Source organism: Eurytemora carolleeae, unplaced genomic scaffold (assembly GCF_000591075.1).
Source record: "Eurytemora carolleeae unplaced genomic scaffold, Eaff_2.0 scaffold1094, whole genome shotgun sequence".
Lineage (NCBI taxonomy): Eukaryota > Metazoa > Arthropoda > Copepoda > Calanoida > Temoridae > Eurytemora > Eurytemora carolleeae.
This window is the reverse complement of record NW_019397050.1, coordinates 81,863-101,401: the sequence shown is the minus strand read 5'-3', so window position 1 is coordinate 101,401 and position 19,539 is coordinate 81,863. Positions and strand designations below refer to the sequence as shown.

At 31.3% G+C, this 19,539-nt stretch overlaps 1 protein-coding gene across 1 annotated transcript; it reads right to left on the bottom strand.

Annotated features, from left to right (window-relative positions):
* Positions 1–2,967: 2,967 nt before the first annotated feature.
* On the bottom strand, positions 2,968–19,109 carry LOC111711430 (3'-5' ssDNA/RNA exonuclease TatD). Its single transcript, XM_023485795.1, has 12 exons — positions 18,996–19,109; positions 16,657–16,729; positions 15,686–15,763; positions 11,007–11,105; positions 10,797–10,842; positions 10,322–10,390; positions 9,994–10,039; positions 8,876–8,970; positions 8,387–8,475; positions 7,322–7,390; positions 5,329–5,405; positions 2,968–3,084 (listed from the first exon to the last, which is right to left on the bottom strand). Exons 2-12 carry the CDS (start codon positions 16,706–16,708, stop codon positions 2,983–2,985), a joined length of 822 nt encoding a protein of 273 aa, XP_023341563.1. The 5' UTR covers positions 16,709–16,729; positions 18,996–19,109; the 3' UTR covers positions 2,968–2,982.
* Between the last annotated feature and the right edge of the window lie 430 nt (positions 19,110–19,539).

The following is a 19,539-nucleotide window of genomic DNA, read 5'->3' as shown; positions in this document are numbered from 1 at the left end:
ACTCAAATTTTCTAATCTCTAAATTTTTTGCAACCTCATGATATAAACCTTTGATATTTTAAACTGAGATTATTAACAGAATTCATAATTTGAAATATAAAATCAATTCCCATAGGGTTGTAAAGATTTAAGAGTGTGTGGCAAAAACGCAGTTCATTTGTGGTCAAAATAAATTTTAAAAATCATCATTAGATAAAAACTTGTATTTAAATATTAATATCAATATTCATGTAGTTACTTTTAATAAACTTTAAATGAATCTTGAAAGTTTATTTTTACCAAAACTTTGATATTTTTTCTAACAATTCGATTTGGCTTACACTAATCTTCAGCTTTGTTTAAATAAATGTTTTACAAGTCAAAATATCAACTAATAATGAAACCTAAATCAATGATTGCTTAGGGCTTTACAAGGATATTGTCTGTCATGCATAATTGAATACAAAATTGAGGAAAAAAGATAATTGGTATTTCTGTAGAACCGTTTTACGGGTAGGAGCTGACACTTACAGTCACTGTCCTCGTAATTGTAAATAACCTTGCATGTAAAAAAAAGAGGAGCATGCAGGATTCACAACAACAAACCTTAATATGATTAATAAAATATGGAAAATATCGCCATTCTTCTAGATTAAAAAGTAAATAACTCTGAGAAATTCCTTCCATTGGATCAGCATAAGACTACCCAATTCATATATATCGAGAAAACACAATTCAAAATAATTCATTTATAGAGAATTAAACACTGATATCTATTTCACTCTTGATCAGGCAAAGGGAATAAGGACAATTGAGTAGTGAACTGAACTAAGAAGAACTACAAGGACAAAGACAAGAGTTTTCAGTAGACAGGACGGAGAAACACGGGCGAAGAAAAGAGTTTTCGGTAGACAGAAAAGCGAAAACAGGACAAAGACAAGAGTTTTTAGTAGACAGGACAGCTAAAACGTGGGCAAAAAAGAGAACTTAGAAACAAAAAGAATGACAAAAATAACCAAAGAGGACAGACGAGAGAAACAGACATAAAAATGAGTAGTGAGCTAAAAAATTAATTTAAAAAAAAATGGCAGCCTGTCATTAATAATCAGGACTGCAGGCCATTTAATAATAAGTATAAAGAGCTCAACGTTATCTCTAAAATAATAATAAAAAAAGGAAAACAAGCACGCGTAAAAATATATTTCCAGATAGGTCATAATTTGGAAAGACAATTATTCCATTAAGCTTCAGCAATACAATGTACATACTATATGTAATGTTATACAGTGTACATAACCATTTAAAACTTGCTGTACTGTCTCCAGACATGTAGTGTGGGCTGTATATTGAATACAGTGAACACTAGCTGGATAAACCGAAAACCTAAAATATAAGTTTAAATATCAGAAAATTTATATTCAGTGGATTAAAAGTCGGTGTCGCTCATAAAAAGTAAAGTTTAAGTAATTTCAAGTGACCCTTTATACTTGATTCAGAACTGTGCACTTTTACTCTTTAACCCTAGCTAAAAAGATTGAGCTATCCTCTTTTTTCTATCTGAAAATTAAGGTGTACTTGAAATTATATCGATGGAGTCCGTTTAAATCTTTTAATTTAACACGGAATTCGTTAATTGTTAATTGTAATAACTTAAGACTTTATAGCTCCCCTATTTTTGATTTTGTATTAGAAAAGCAAAGGAACTGAGTTTTAGCTATTGGAACTTATTTTTCTTAAATTCCTTTATCTTTTAACCCTGGTGGTATAAACCTTTTATATTTTAAGCTTAGATTATTTGATGTAAAAGAATTCATAGTTTGAAATCTTAAAAGTTTGAATATTTGAGTTTGTGGCAAAAACTAAGTTCATTTAAACTGATAAATATAGAAGTTTAAAACATTTTTGTTTTTCTCAAGATCTCTCCAATAAGAGAGTTTATATTTAAAAACATATAAGATTACAATTTAACTTGTACTTTACTTCAACTAGACGTACTTGTCTTTGAAGAAAAAAACGTAAAAAATTAAGTATCTGAATATATCAAAATAGCTTGGGAACCCAGCGCTGCCCAGGATGCTAAAGTTACTCACGACGTTTACCCGCACTTGAACGATTTTACCGGGAAACTAAACTTTCGACTTACTCAAAACCAAGCTAGGAACATTCCCGTGGGTCTCCCGAGTTCCCCAATCAAAATTTGAGACAAATCAGTAATTAAAGCATCATCAAAGTATAATTAAAGTATAATTAAAGTATAATTAAAGTATAATTAAAGTATAATTAAAGTATAATTAAAGTATAATTAAAGTATAATTAAAGTATTTTGTTAATCATCATCTTTTTTTCTAGTAAAGAGAATTTCAAGCGTGTGAAGGAAAATTTTGAAAAGTTTCCTAGGACTATCTTGATCATTTTCGACATGCCAAACTATCTTCTTGGTCATTTTCGACATGTCAATCTATCTTCATCATTATCGACATGTCGAACTATCTTGGTAATTTGTGAAACGTCGAACTAACTTGGTTATTTTCGACATGTCAAACTATCTTGGTCATTTTCGATATGTCAAACTATCTTAATCATTTTGACATCTTGGTCATTTTGGACATGTCAATCTATCCTGATCATTTTCGACATGTCGAACTATCTTGGTAATTTTCGATATGTCAAACTATCTTGGTAATTTTTGACATGTCGAACTATCTTGGTCATTTTCGATATGTAAAACTATCTTGATCATTTTGACATACCAAACTATCTTGGTCATTTTTGACATGTTAATCTATCCTGATCATTTTCGACATGTCAAACTATCTTGATCATTTTGACATGCCAAACTTACTTACTTGTATACTTGGAGAGTAGTTGGTGTAGCCCCCGTTAGGGGCATTTAGACACTATCTTGGTCATTTTCGACATGTCAATCTATCTTGATCATTTTCGACATGTCGAACTATCTTGGTCATTTTCGGTACGTCGAACATGTTTAAGAATAGAATAAATCTAAAAATAACACTTTACCGTGACGGGGAGTGAACATGGTTCATTTCTCTGAAAAGTACAATATCTCTGTAGAAAAGTTACAGATCTCTCTGTTAAGCAATCCTGAAAACAAAATTAATTATAAAAAAACCTAAACTTTCCTAAAATTAGATCCTGAGACCCAAAAATGGGGTTCATAGATGTTACAGCAAAAAAATGTTGATACTTTGTTAGATGAGAGATTGTTCAGATATATCTGATTAAATAGAGGTATGAACTGTGAACTTTTGTGGGAAGTATTACTAATCTTGAACTCTTCATTTCTAAATCCAATGTGGCACTTTATGCTTAATTCCTCAATTAAAATTATCCTTGTCGGGCATAAACACCACGGGATATCGAATAGGAATTTTATTAAACAAAGATCAATGCCAAATCCTGAGATTTACTAGACAAAACTACCAACCTCTGTCATTTTAAACGTTTTCCAGTGAGATTTATTATAATAATAATCAGTAACAAGACTAATGTAGAGGAAAATAAGTCTTAATAATCTTAAAATGTAAAATCACTTTTGTTGTGTTATTTGTCTTGCCACAGTGATTATTTAAATTGTTTTAACCCTATAAAGGATGGGAGGTCTGAATCTATGCATAGCCCGGGGGGGGGGGTCGTTTGGCAAACCCCCCCCCCCACCATAGAAAACGGACTTAGAGAATAGGTATAGGGTTGAAATGTATGTTCATAGGCCAATTTTTCATGGCCAGCTCAAAAAAAATGGACCGATAACTTTAATGGTTTGGGTGCTAGGGAGTGACACATGTTTCTACATGCACTTTTCAAGGGCTTTTCAAAAATCTAGTTTTTAGATCTGAAGCTTTTGTCACAAAAAAGTTATGGGCTATTTTAGATTTTTTTCACAGACCAGACTTTTTTCCACTCTGTACCCTATAATAACTATTAATTACTACTTAACCGGGAGATTAAGGGAGGATAACTAAATTGAGGGGAAAACCACTTAGCCGAGGGCCTCCAAGACCTTTTTGGGGTTCTAAACCTCACGAGCGTAGCGAGGGAGGTTTTTCAAAATTGATTGAGAGAGCGATAAATGTAAATATAAAATTAAATTAGAGATCTATTTATTTGATATCACAAGGAGGATAAGTAATTATCCTCCTTGTAAAGAGGGAGGATAAGTAATTATCCTCCCCGTAAATAGCGAGGATAGGATAAGTAATTATCCTCCCTGGAAATAAAAAAGGAGGGAATTAAAGGTTGGTTATTTCGTTGAACAGGAGATTAAATAAGTAAAAATATTTTTTATCAAAAAATCCTTTAAATTACCATCAAAAGTCACAAAATTTCACGGTAATAGTGTCAAAAATGAGAGTGCTAGGACAAAAAAAACTACAGGGGGGGGGGCGCCAAACGCCCCCCCCCAGCCTGTTTAGGGTTAAGAATCCAATTTGTTAATCATTATCTTTTTTCTCGGAAAGAGAAATTCAAGTAAAAAACGATAAGTTTTTGTTTTCCTTATTCACATTTTTTATCGAGCGTGTGAAGGAAAATTTTGAAAAGTTTCCTAGGACTACTTAGTTAAATTACCAAAATGTATCCTTTCTATTCCTCCGTGAATAAAGGATTATCTTTTACAGAGAGGGGGGGGGCATTTATACGGTGTAGCGTAATCCCTTCTGGTCGTACTTTTAAGTTCTAAACTGGTGCTATTAACAGGTTTGTCATTAATATATAATTAATGTTAATTAACAGGAGAAGATTACTGCTGATAAAACATAAAAAAAGTACGGTCAGCTTCGACAATTATTTGATTATTAGCGATAGAATTTTTCTTTCTTTGATAAAACTGCATTTAAAGGGACTGTAGGCGTAATTTATAGTGACTCGCCAAACACTATTTACTAAGTCGGATGTCCGATTCGCAATGATGCCCTTAGAACATTTGTCTGACCATGAAGGAATGAGATATCAATTATTTCTCTAGAAAAATTTGTGTTTTTAAGCTGACATTTCCCATCCACCCTCATTATTGATTAGATAAAGGTTTAAAGTGTACCGTTATGAATTGGGCATGCCCCACTTTAATTGGAGGATCGCTTAAAATCACGAAAACGGTCCCTTTATATCTTTGAGAGATTGTTGTTGTCTTCCTCAACACCAACAGCTAACTAAAAGTTTCTAATCCATATATATTTGCAAACTGGATATTTAAAGCTTAGATTATTTGATCTAACATAATTCATAGTTTGAAATATCGAATTTCTACGACATTGGGTAAGGGTTGCAAAGGTATAGGGATAAAACAATCAGAGTTTGTGGCCAAAACTCAATTCGTTTCTTTCACCTTACCTTGATATGTTGTGGAAGCTTGCTTGCTCTAGTATTAGGATACATAAAGGGACTGTCCGTCTCAACCAGGAGCTTATCTGTTTATTTCCAAACAATATTGAAAGCTATCCCTTTATTTTCCCATAATAACATGAACCATACTACTCCAATTTTTTGTTCAGTTTCAGCTGCCATGTTCTTTTATAATCACACTTGCCTATATGTATATATAATGTATTTAAGTTACAATTAATCTATTATTTCCATAATATTACATAATTGCCATTTTTTCCAACAATCAAACTTATTTTGAACAATAACCTGCTATTACTTCTAATCTATATATACTATTGTTATGTGTGATAGTAGTACATTTGGAGCAGGTTTCAAAGTTTTGAATTCTTCCTGTTTAAACAAAAATTTAGTTTTGGTGTGTGAAAAAGTTCTTTAACACTGATAAAAAATCAATAATATTTTCATTAATTTCGTTTAGAGATCTGAGACAAAGGTTAAAAAGTAGAATGAAAAAAAATTTGCTTGATATTAGGGTGCCTCTGAAAAGAATTCCCAGCAGTGCTACATATGTCTCAGGAAGCACATAGGATAAAAAAAGCTGAATTAAGAAATTTTAGGATTTCAATGGTCCACGCAGTTTACTGTTTCCCCGCCATTTTCAGATAATACAAAATTAGAGAGAACCAAATTTTGCTTTATATATTATTACCCCCCCCCCCCTACCCTTCCCTTGCATATAATGCCCCATTAAATCTATAATTCGACCAATTACTCAAACCAACAGACGTCAGCATATTGTTAATCTTTCGACGGTTTTTTTTATGAAATATTAAAACACCAGTTTTATCCGACCATACCTGAATTAGTAATACATGATGTATCTATTAAATACAATTAGATTTCTATTTTATTTTTATATTACTATTCTCGGATTCATCTAAAAAGTGAATGCTATATTATTCCAATTAATCTGCGTCTTTCAACAAAATGTAATTAAACGTACGTTACCCGGTGAAAACCGGTTTGCAGACATTTTTTAGTTGGTATATTTCTATTTTTGTTTTTAATGTGAAATATTATCTATCATTATAGATATTTCTGACACTTTTGAAAACAGGTTATATCTGCATTGTTTCATAGTGTGCATCTTTTAAGTTCAGTTAAAACTCTGCCTTAAACTCTAATTTTCTAATCCCTTATCTTTGCGAACCTTATGGTTTAAACCTTTGATCTTTAATAATGTTGTAAGGTAAAATTCATAGTTTTTAAAAAAGAACAGGTTTCTGGTCTACGACATCAAGTTGCAAAACTATGAGACTAAGATATTTGGGGTCTGAAGCAAGTGTTTAATATATTTTAGATTGTAATCAAGATATTTTCAAACATAACTTCTTTTCTAAAGAGCTGATGATTAGACAAAAAATGTTGTCTTTATGTCTTTAAAACTTTCACTATACAATTTTGCTGTTATCACTGTTGGGCATAACATAAAAACTAGAAGAGTTACTTTGTCGCAAAGCTATACCAGCAATTCTTCATAAATTTAACTTTCTTCCACATAGCCTATACACTATACAGTACACTATACACTATAGATATAGATTCAGGTAATTTGATATTTGAAAATACAAAATCTGCTAGGTACAATGGTCTAAGTTTGACATATCAAAGGTTAACTCCATCATGTTGCAATCAATGCTTAGGATATTTAATTTTAATGCGGATCCGGATCCGGATCCTGGATCCGCACTGGAAAAAATGGATTCGAATCCAAATCCGGATTCAGATCCGGATCCAGGTCATTTCTTTAAGATTTACTGAATTTTTTTAACTAAAAATAATTTTCAAATTTTTTGTTTTACTTTTTTCGCTTATTTTTATCCTATAACTTGATGAACCATTCAGAAATGAGAAAATTTTTATAATATCTCTTTTTTTTGCAAAAGTTCTTTTTTTAGAAGAGTATGATGGGGGGACACTTTCTTTACTGTTTGGTTTCCTAGTGGTATAGCTCCATCTTCCAGTAATTTTCTTACTCCGTCCTCAGATTTATCCTTCCATAGATAACCTAGACATTAGTTTATTTATTCCATAGATAACCTAGACATTGGTTTATTTATTCCATAGATAACCTAGACATTGGTTTATTTATTCCATAGATAACTTAGACATTGGTTTATTTATTTCTTTGATCATTAGATAATTTATGCTGAATCCAAAAGTCTTTACCACAACATCACAACATCTTTCATCTTTGCAATCCAATAATGTATACCTGAGATAGTTATAAATATGAATATTGTTAGATCCAACATTCTAAGTTTTAAATATCAAAGGTTTACATCGTCAAATAGAAAAGTTGAGTTTGTGGTAAAGACTTAATTCCTTCATCTGGCCGAAAATAAAAGAAATAAATAAAAAGTATTCCACCACCTGTCCTCTACCTGCCCTCCATTTTTTTAAAAAAAAAGCTTGTTGATATTTTTACTAAGAACAATAGAATAATAGGAAAAATGTTCACCAACATTTTTCGAGGGAATATTATTCAAAATATTTTTTCTTTCAATACCATCAAACATTTCTGGAAAATTGTTCAAAATATATACCCCGGACATTTTAAAACTTTTCTTCTTTGCATTTCTTGGTTAACCTTGAGATTTAGTTCAGAATTCTCCAGATATCCAGTAATAAGAAATAAATATTATGCTTGGACCAATCTCTAATTCTTGGTGAACTGAAAACTCCGGGTCATTTTAACTTCTGACACGACTTGTCAGTGCTATAGAGCAAAACAGGAATGTACATCTTCTAGGAAGCTTAATGTGATTGAGCAGTAAAATAGCTTTAAATGAAAGGGTTACACACAAAGGACCCACAAAGGATGAGACTGTGTAAAATTTATTAAGTCCTTTTTTGGCATTCTTGGTTTCCTTCATCTACTTATTTCTTTCATGAAGTTTACCAAATAAAGAACAAGTTAAAAATTGAACTTTTTTCATACATAATTAGCTTAGGACGCCATTTAAATTATCTTGTTTGTGATTAACCCTGTAGATAACTCTACCTGTAAGTCCAATATAACATCCTAATTCTAGATATTTAGCTGCATGTTCTTTAGTTCCAGTAAAACAATGTATAACACAGGCAGGCAGTCTAAATCAATCAATCAATCAAATAACTCACTAACAAACGAACCAGGCAATCAATCAACCAAAAAAACCATCTAATAAGTCAATCTACCAACCAAACAACCAACCAAGCATTTGTTGAAATCTGCAAAACAAACAAATTTGTAAAGGAAGAGAAATTAAATATAATGGTGAAAACAAAATAATTTATTCTATCATGATGTAAAATTTACATTTTTCGTCGTCTTTATTTAGTGATTTAAATAAAATCGACTTTGCGCTCAAACTCAGTAAGTATATATTGTGGAAACGATTTATATGTCTCAAATGATTCCTAAAAAAATTTCCACAATACTACATTTTCAGCTCAACTACCATACATTGCCAGTCACTCCCTTTAAGGAAGATATTAAAAAATCTGAAACCTGTGAATATTTTTTTCCAGGATTTTCACCATTGCCTCATGGGCATCTCGTTCATGAAGAAATAAAGGTTTACCCAGGGTACAGGCCAGCTCAACCTAAAACAATAGTTGCAGTTTAGTTTAGGGATTTTTTGGGTCAATTCAAAATGACTTTGAACCTGTTTAAATAATTTGGAGGAAAACGACTGTCAGACTTAAGTTATAGATTTTAAAGAGTTCAAATAACGTTGAATATAAAACACAGCAATTGTGCAGTGTATACTAAATAGTAAATACAGACTCATTTTACTTTAAAGATAATAATTAAGCCACTGAAATTTTTTTTCTCTGTAACAACATCAAATTTACAGAAGGTTGTTTATGGTCGTCTTCCTATTCCTCAGTTTCAAGAGTCCCACCGTATAAAAAATTGCTTCAAGTACCCAAAAATTGCACTATGCTTGAGACTACAAAAAAAAATTTAATTATTTTTACAAACTTTTAATTTTTAAAAATTTAAAAAATTTCAGATGTTTATATTTCCTCGCTTTTAATTGAAAATGTCCGTCTAAAACAGACAGTTTAGTTTAATCTTGTAATGCACTCTTAATAAAAGTTATTAGCTGAAGTGTCCGACGTTGCCCGTGGAATTTTTAAAAAATCTAATTTTATCCCTAGGGTGCCCATTGGTATCCTCAAATAATGTCAACCAATTGAACGTTTGGCCAGCTATAGCTAACATATAAATATGTTTATACTAGCTGTCCGCGTTGATCGTGAAATAAAAAACAAATTCGAATTACGAAAAAAATGATTTTTAAAGTAAAAAATTTTAAAATCAGCTGTTTAAAGATAATGTACCCCTGACATCCCCTAATATTGATAAAATCACCTGTTTAAAGATAATGTACCCCTGACATCCCTTAATATTGATAAAATCACCTGTTAAAGATAATGTACCCCTGACATCCCCTAATATTGATAAAATCACCTGTTTAAAGATAATGTACCCCTGGCAACCCTTAATATTAATAAAATCACCTGTTTAAAGATAATGTACCCCTGGCAACCCCTAATATTGATAAAATCACCTGTTAAAGATAATGTACCCCTGACAACCCCTAATATTGATAAAATCACCTGTTTTTCAAAAACTGAGATTTGCACCTCAGGAGGGGAAAAATTTCTAAACAAACTTCTTTAAATTGTCCAAAATTTTAAAGATTATGAAATTTTCTCATTTCTTATATTTTTTTCTTCTAAATAATTGATATTTAAAATATTAATCTAACTCCTTTAAAGATTACTAGAACCCGAGTATTGTTAAAACAAGATTCTATTAAAAACTAAATTCTAAATTAAAATTTGTTATATTTGATGGTTATATAAAAAAGACGTAAATAAATTGTGAACATTGACAGTTGACAAAAAATAATCTTACATATAAAATTTATTTTAAGAAGGTTTCCTGTTAAAATCAAGACCACATTCACCCACAGCTACACATTCACTTGAAGCAGCTACAGTTGCTAATTCACTGAAGTACAAACATTTTTGAGTAACAATTGCTTAATTAATTAATGTTTTCATTCAGTTTAACCTAGAACTTCGGAGACATAATGTAATTTTTGTAACCTTCTGATAATGGAATGCTGCAAATAAATAGTTTTTAATGGAATAATTAAGAAGAGCTCTTAAAAACTGTTCCTGCATATTTCATGGGTATTTATTTATTTTAACAATTACTGAGATTTAGGGATAGAAGTGCAAAACCCATCAAAAAATTGTCAAGACAACACTTTATAAATTCTTTCTTTCGATGTCTCCGAAGTTTCGGGTTAAACTCTATAAATATTGAGAGGTTAAACTGCGATTTTAAAGTTGTAGCAAAAAAATCTCTTTTTATCAGTTGATAAAAAGAATAATTAATGAATTTATTGCACCTGTATGTATCCTCTTCCCAAGATTTCGCATCGTGCGGATGGACTCCTGAAAATATTGTAGACATTTTATCTATCTATCTATCTATCTATCTATCTATCTATCTATCTATCTATCTATCTATCTATCTATCTATCTATCTATCTATCTNGACTACTACTAGTTCAACTATCTATCTATCAATTCCTTTATCTATCTGTCTATCTATCTACCTGCTGTAGAATACAATGTGTTTGGGTATAGTCTGGTAAGCCTGAGTGCCTCCTTGGTTGAGTGGAGTGAGGTGCCGGTAACCATCATCTTGGTAACTCCTATACACAGCATACAGTTAACAGTTAACAGAGTTTCTCAAACTTGAACAAAATTCAATTTCAAAACTACCAAGGTTAAATATATCTGCTTATACTCTTTTGAGAGTATAAGAATGTATGAATTTTGAAAACAATTAAAATTTCAAATCTATTAATGTTTAAAATGTGAAAAAGCTGAGTGCTGGAAGATAGTAGCAGCATATTTCTCTCGCTCCCGGAACGGTCTATCGATGGAGAAGACCGGGGTAAAAAATATTCACGCAACCTCCTACCGGAAGAGAAAAAAACCACGCAACAGCTTCCCTTTTCTTCTGATTACTTAGACCATTAAANCCGTCCCATGAGATGCAGAAAATACTGCAATTACTACCCTATTAAGCAAATAAACGATAAGTATTCATATAAAGTGTGAATTTTTTTAAGTACGAAAAAACTAAGTAAAATTTTTAAATGAAAGCCCGAAGTTTTCATTGGAGACCACAAGTAAAAAATTTAAATTTTATTGAGAATGTTTAATGCACTTTTTGGTATAAAACAAACTGTTGAACAAACTGAAGAAGGTGCTGTTATGAGCATTACATTTAGTAATGATTTTATATCTTTTTTACAAGAAATTTACTAAATTGAAATATGAGAAACTTCTAAGTTAAAAAGAAATCCCTATCTTTGTGTATTCCTCTCCAAGAATACTCCGGTGGGAGGTTGCGTGAATATTTTTCACTCCGGTCTCCTCCGATAGACCGGAGCAAGAGAAATATGCTGCTCTATAGTCCATGATTCAAAAAAACTATACGCATAAGATTTTGTCAATTTTTAGACAAAAATTTATTTCAAATCTGTAACCAACGTTTAAAATGTGCAAACAATTCGCAACGTCTATTATACTCACAACGCAGTATAAGAGTTTAATTTTAAGCGAAATTTCAATTTCAAAAGTTCTTTTAAAATCGAAATTTGTAATATAAAACATAAAAAAGTATGCTGAGCTGAAAATAACCCCTTCGAAGTAAAACAAAAATTGAACATTCTTGAATCTCCTGGTTTCCAACAATTTGTTGCAGTTTTTACGTTGTCAGAATCATATTAAAGCAAATTTATCTACTGTTAATGGTACCCTTGAAATAAAACTAAACAATTTATTTCAATTTAAACATTGGACTTGTTATAGACATGATCGAGCATATATACAATATATATATAATATATACATATATACATATAAAATATATACGATATATACATATATATCCATATACAATATATGTTCAATATATATAAATGATCAGCATACACAATCTACCAAAATCAAATAGTTTTTCTTTTAAAAAATCATGATTTCTAGCAGCTGTAATTTTATTTCAAGAGTTTTAGGTCGTCACCCATGTTTCAACCTTTGAGGGTATCCCTATATATATATTTTCTACACCATAAACTAAGCTTTTTATGCGTACTGCAGTGATATGCAGTACGTTTACCGAAGAAATAGTGGGTTTTATCGGAGAGTGGTTGCGCATTTAAATATTTGCATTTTAAAATAAAAACAAATATTTAAGGAGAATTATGAAAAATTAATGATGTACACCAAACTTTTTTAAACGAACTTTGTTTTTTAAATGTTCAAGTTTAGGATAGCGTAATCCCTTACAGTCAGGTTTGGTGAGCGAAAGAAATTGAAAAGAAATTTTTGCAATCCGATGTTGTAGACCTTAGATATTTCAAAACAGTAGTGATCAAAGTATGAAATATCAAAGGTTTATACCATCAGGTTTCAACGATATAGGGATTAGTAAATGCACTTTGTAAAATATGTACATTAATTACGATTGAAAATATTACTTAGAATTGATTATAATCTCTGGAGATTTGCTCTCACTGCACTGTAGTTTAAAGGATAAGATGTCAAAAGTGTAATATTCGGGAAATTAAAGGGTGTTATATCTTTGAAGGAATTTATATGGGAGGGGAGTGGGAGGAGAGGGGGGGGGAATATTTACAGTGAATTCCCCCTTCCTCTCCGACCCGTCTCTGAATACAATCCGCCTCCCTCTTTTTCTCCTCTACCCATCCTTTATCACAATCCGTCCCTCCCCTTTCCTCTCTCATTCATCCCTTTCCTCAACCTATCCCTCCCCCTTCCTCCCCAACCCATCTCTTGATACAATCCGCCTCGCGACCTCCCCCATTCCTCCCCAACCAATCCTCCACTACAATCCGTCTCTACCCTTTATATACGGGATATCTATACAGTATGCCCCTACTTTACATCCTTAAATATTTTAGTCTTTATCCTTCCTTACGTCTTTTATCCTGTATTCTTATATCATCTGAATTCTGTATCTTTAAATATTTTATCCAATATCCTTCTCTCGTGTATTTTTAGTACCATAATATATCCACAATATATCCTGCATGCATCATGTCTTAATTCTGTTACTGTATCCTTCAATGTTTGTCTTATATCTTTATGCCATGTATCCAACATTCGTATGTCCTCTGTATCCTGTATCGTTTTTTCATGTATCCTGTATCTGGTATTCCATCCTTATTTCCAAAAGCGTGTATCCTTATTATCTGTAAATTGCATCTTCATGTCGTGCCTGACTTAATGGACAGTACTGAGACCTTTATATTCTCGTTAACGTTCCTGACCTAATGGACAGTACTGAGACCTTTATATTCTCGTTAACGTTCCTGACCTAATGGACAGTACTGAGACCTTTATATTCTCGTTAACGTACCTGACCTAATGGACAATACTGAGACCTTTATATTCTCGTTAACGTACCTGACCTAATGGACAGTACTGAGACCTTTATATTCTCGTTAACGTGCCTGACCTAATGGAAAGTACTGAGACCTTTATATTCTCGTTAACGTAAAAGATGAATGTTGGAGTGCTTTAAATTAAGTAGTTTCTCGATTATTTTCAATATAAATCACTATATTACATTTTTATTTGATTTAATTTAAAACTTTTATTTCTGACTTTCTTTTGATCTTTGATATTCTTTGTTTATACATATACTGACACCATTTAGAGCTAGTTATTCCTTGATAAATATTTTAATACTTGTAGACTTTTTGTTCTAAACAATTCCCCCTAGAATGATATAAACGAGAAAAATTTCAAAAATGCACAAATTATTTTTCTTTTCACTGCAGCATATTGTAAAAAACCCCGTCCTTTTTTTTGTTTTTAATCTAAATTCCTTGCGGTGTTTGTGGATTTTTCAAGTAAGTTTCCGCTTTAAATTAAGGAGGTATACTTATTTTTATATATTTATAAAGGATAGTTCGTATTCTCGTTAATATCCGTTAGTTCAATAGAAGCTCTTTAAAGGGACAAAACAAGGATGAAACGAGCAAAGTGTTTTTAAATGAACCCATCCCACTAACTCTTTCGTTATAATTCCAATATATTTTCACTCTAATGGTGTAAACCTTTGATATTTCAAACTTAGACTATTGGATTTGATAGAATTTTTAGCTTGAAACATCTAAGGTTGCGTTTGACCAACTCGACCGACCTGGGTCTACGTCATTGGGATGCAATTAATGGATGAATTAGAAAATCACAGTTTTTGGCGCCGCATAGACACTCAGTTCCCTTTAGCAATGAGATTTAAATAACATGAAACCCTTAATAACGAATACATCGGAAGAATTTATCAAATGTCGTCTTGACAATTTTTCAATGAGTTTTATACTATATTACGTAAATTTCAGTATTTGCGAAAATAAATAAATAGCCATGAATATGCGGGAAAAGTTTTAAAGAGTTCCATATAATCATTTAATTAAAAAACTAAATATCTGCAACATTCCATTATCAGATACGACAGAATACGACATTTGATGAATTCTTTCGATGTATTCGTTATTAAGAGTTTCACTGTAGTAAACACTAAACAGGGTATGTTAGTCAGAAAAATAAATGTGTACATTCTTTTAGAGTGCTTTTTTTATTCAATAAAAATGAAAAACAGTTGTCTGGATCTCTGAAAGTATATACGCTCTCTTACGCCATGCCATTTTTGATGAGAGATAAAATATGAACCGATCGGGCCCAAATTTTGTGTGAGACCTCGCCAGGGAAGGTTTAAAAATGCTCAGAATTACAAAAAATTGTCTCCAAAACTTATGAGTTTCGTAAAAAAAATTTAATTCCCGAAATAAAGTAAATACGTAAATCTGAATTTTATCTAAATTCACAAATTCATAGAATCTTGATATCTCTACAACAGCAAATATTTGAACTCTATATACATCTGGATTCTATTTAATATTACTCTTATTCTTATTAATAAAATTTCAAGCAATTGCAGAAAAAGGGGGCTATTGTCGAATGATTTATCGTTAAATTCTATTCATATTTTTAGATGAAGAATGAATTGAAAAAGTCAAAAATCCCCGAAAAGATTTGGATAAAATTATCTATAAATTGTTTTCCAAAAATTCAAATACCAATCTTTAATCCTCGAATATGTATATTAATTTTTAAAAAGAAAACCATACTGTACAATTAGTTGAAAAATAGATTTTCCATGCACTTAAAATTTTTTAAAAATTAATTTTCTAACCTGCATCTGTAGCTCTCTGTATGACCTGATCTAGATCCCGAGAAAACTTCTTGTTTGTCAGGTTTGCTCCAATATCAACTAAACATTAGCACAATATATTGATATTGAATTATATTTTTAACTAGCTTGGAAATCCAGCGTTGCCCGAAATAACTAAGTTTTCTCTACAAAAGTCAAACTGTTCCACTTATCCCAAGATTCTACCGAGTTCCGGAATTGAGTCTTTGCCACAAACTCTGATTTGCCCTTCCCTATATCTTTGCAACCCAATGACGTAGACCTTTGACATTTTAAATAAAATAAGTTTGAAATATCAAAGGTGTACGACATCGGGGTCCAAAGATAGAGGGATTAGAAAATCAGAGTTTGTGGCAAAGACGCAATTCCTTTGAGGGAAATTGGTCCAGAGGTTCATGAGTTATGATTGCACATCTAAACAAACAAACAGAGATCACTACTTTATATACGTAAATAACATTAAAGAAATTGGTCATCTATTTTAAAAGACAAAAAATGTCAAATAATTTTACGGTAGAAATCATGAGGGATGCAGATTGTTTGTGTATGTTTTTCTATGATAGATTCATAATATCACTGTCATTTAAAGGTATCGGGCTCTTCAGAGTTTCGCCAATTACATCTTAAAAACAAAAGCTTTACAGTGCAAAAGGCTGTATGAGTTAGAGCGGTAAAATCAAAGCCCAAGGCGTTGCGACACTTCAAAGTCGACCCAGTTCCGGCTGTATGTTACATGTTTACTTTAATCAATTTTTGTTCTATAGTTTAACCATCTTTTAATTTTACTGCAAACCAAAGTAGAAGTAAGCAATCTAAACTTTTTTGGTCGGTTATATCTCACTGATTCACAGAAACGACATATAAGTATAAAAGGGTGTTTACTTGGTCAAATTGTGATCGAAGCTGACAGTTTGCTAGGACAAGGATTGAACTGTTTAATCTGTATAGCTTACCTATAATATAGTTGCTGAGCTGCTCTAACGCCGGTTTTAAAACTTGGGCCATTTTATAATTCCACGGTGTTTCCTGAAATATGTTGAGTTTCTGCCACAAACTCTGAGTTTGTAATCCCTTTTATCCTTACAACCCAATGTCGTAGACCTTACCTTTTTCAAACTATGAATTCTGCTGGATCAAAAAATCTATGTTTAAAATATCAAAGATTTACAACGCCAGGTTGCATAGATATAGGGATCAAATTCCTTCTTTTTTTTCGATGAAAGCATTAAAAGGTGTTCTGATTTTTTAAAAGAAGATAATCGTAATTTTAAATGATGTCCAAATAATAAAGTGGCAAACCCGTTTAACAACATTGCCCTTTAAAGCTTTGTCTCGTCAAGAATTTCAGAGAAATTCATTTGTACACCTTTAAAGTTAATTTTTTTCGATTGTGGTTTTTATAAAGTGACTTGCGCATTTCTCCTGCTGGACTAATGGAAGGAAATTATAAAAATTTAACACTTTCATACTTGAAAAATGCCAATGTCTGCAATATTATTGGCAACATAAAGGTTTAAAGGGATCCGTAGTAAATCTGACATGCTCTTGTTTAAAACCAAGGGCTGCCTTGAAATAACGACTAAAGTCACTTCAGGGGATCATTTGACGAGTAAATAAGACGTAAATATTTAATGTTTATTTAAATATTTAAAATATTTGTTTTAAAAGTTCACAGTTTAGCTTCGTGCAGAGGAATAATTTAATTTAGTTTTCCGGAATTTTTTTATTTAATGTTTCAGTTCTGGAATTAAAACATTTAATTTTATTCTAAACATTATTTGACCCGCGTGTTTCAATCTATTTATTTAGCATAAATAAGTACTAAGTATTTAGCATAAATGAGGTTACCAAGTACTCTTGGTTTTCTCAATTTCAATTTAATCGTGTTTTTGTCCATAATTAAACAATCTTAAACTTTACGATGTTGTCTATTAAATCTTTTCCATTCATAACGAGTCCGTGGAAAAGAAGGTATGAGAGAAAGCTGAAAACTGCTGTTTAATTCGGTCAAAGTGTGATCGAAAGTCACACCGTGCTGGACGCTGGTATAAGGACCGAACTGTTAAATCAACGTAAGATAATACTAAGAAGAGGGGGATAGAGTTTATTTACATAATACTGTTTACTAACACAACAAAAACTAGTTTCATTAAAAACAAACAACAATAATTTAAGATGATTGTTTAAACCCGGTCCCATACCCTGCTTTACAATACAGATTCATGTTTACAATCTTTGTTATTGTTTACAATAAAACTTGTTCCAGCGAAAATGTAAACAAACCCTTTCCTCTTCTCATTCTTTCTCTTCGCATTGCCTATACAGTATACAATAAAAAATTACATCCAATTACGAACATATTTTTTGGAAATCCTTGAAAAAGAGGGGGTTTAAGACACGGCCCGCTTATATGTATGCTTTTATCTACCGATCTGTACTATTCTGGGCTAGTGTACATGTAACTGTCGGTGGGCTACGCATCTCAGTGGACCCTAGATATTTTTAGGAAATTTCTAAAACCTCTGCATAGCAAATTTTAGGTTTTACTATAACAAATTTTTATTCTGGCTATTGTTCATTCTATAAAATAATTTGTACTTTTAAAAAAATTTGAAGTGAAGTTTAGTGTCCAAATTAGAGAAGATAGGTAGATAGTGGGCCCTGGAGTAAGCATAAATGAGATACTGTAGCTAACATTTTGTGATCATAGCATTTTCTTTAAAGAGTTGGTAGTATCAAAGGCACCTTGTTTTCAGAATTCAAAAATGTGGTCTGCCGTTTTTGTACCTTCAGAATTGACCAAGATATTGAGAAATATATTGAGAAATTTGTGTAAAATTCAAAATAATAAATATCAGCAAGGTTGTTTAAATCTTTAAATCTCCAACAATTTTTACAATACAAAAAAAGAGGCTAAATCTTATCAAGTTTTAAAGACTTGCAATGTTTTTCTACACTCCTTTGACATCTATTAACTTTACGAAAACCAAAGACAAATTGTAAGTTCCAGGGTCCAATGTCTAACGTATTGCATAACACCCCAGCGAAAAAAATTACATCAAACCTTGACTATGATACATCCATCTATTATATATCCATGGTTTAAGAAAGGAACTATGTTCATATAATGCATTAATTGGTCCTTTTTTTACTTTTAATTAATTAAAATTTAAAACAAAAGAGTTTCCAATTGTTTAATAATTAAATTATGGTCAAAATCAACTTTAATTTTTCAAGAACCCTCACTTAAAAAATAAAAAAGCAGCACAAAAAAAAATAAAAAAATTTGCACCTCTAATTATGAATTTTTTTATGAAAAGGATCAGAAGCACTTAATTCGTCAAACAAATCTCATTTTTCGTCCAAAAGCATTTTATGTACGCTGATATCTGAAATAGTATATATCGTCCAAAGCTCTCAAATTCTATTTGAGAGCAATATAGTACTATTGCAAGTTATTTAAAAGTACACAGTACACTGTATATTACTAAGAAAATCTAAATTTAAAGCTTTAATGAAAAACAAAATCATAGAGACCAGACAATTCACAGCTATAACTGGTTCGTTTCTTGTATTTATTTTTTATATATTTAAAATTTTGCATAGTGAAAAGACAGCAAATGTTTTAAAACTTTATTATTTTAAACATTTTCTTTTTTTACATCATTCCCTTTTCTAACCCTGACAGAAGATCAATGCAAAACAAGGAACCAAAACAATCCATAAATGATCTAAGAACGAAAGCGTTCTAACGATTGTTTTTCAAAAGTTTTACAATATTTTTTTAGGATAAAAAGGTATACCAGTACAAACGTCGGACCCATAAACGTCGGACG

Excerpts from the sequence above, each read along its gene's own strand:
- LOC111711430 (XM_023485795.1), bottom strand. The coding sequence starts at position 16,708 with ATGGCCCAAGTTTTAAAACCGGCGTTAGAGCAGCTCAGCAACTATATT. Across the intron at positions 8,476-8,875 it reads CTGGAAAAAAATATTCACAG|ACTGCCTGCCTGTGTTATAC; the intron begins GTTTCAGATTTT and ends TGATTGATTTAG. Across the intron at positions 5,406-7,321 it reads AGATGGAGCTATACCACTAG|ATAAGCTCCTGGTTGAGACG; the intron begins GAAACCAAACAG and ends GGAAATAAACAG.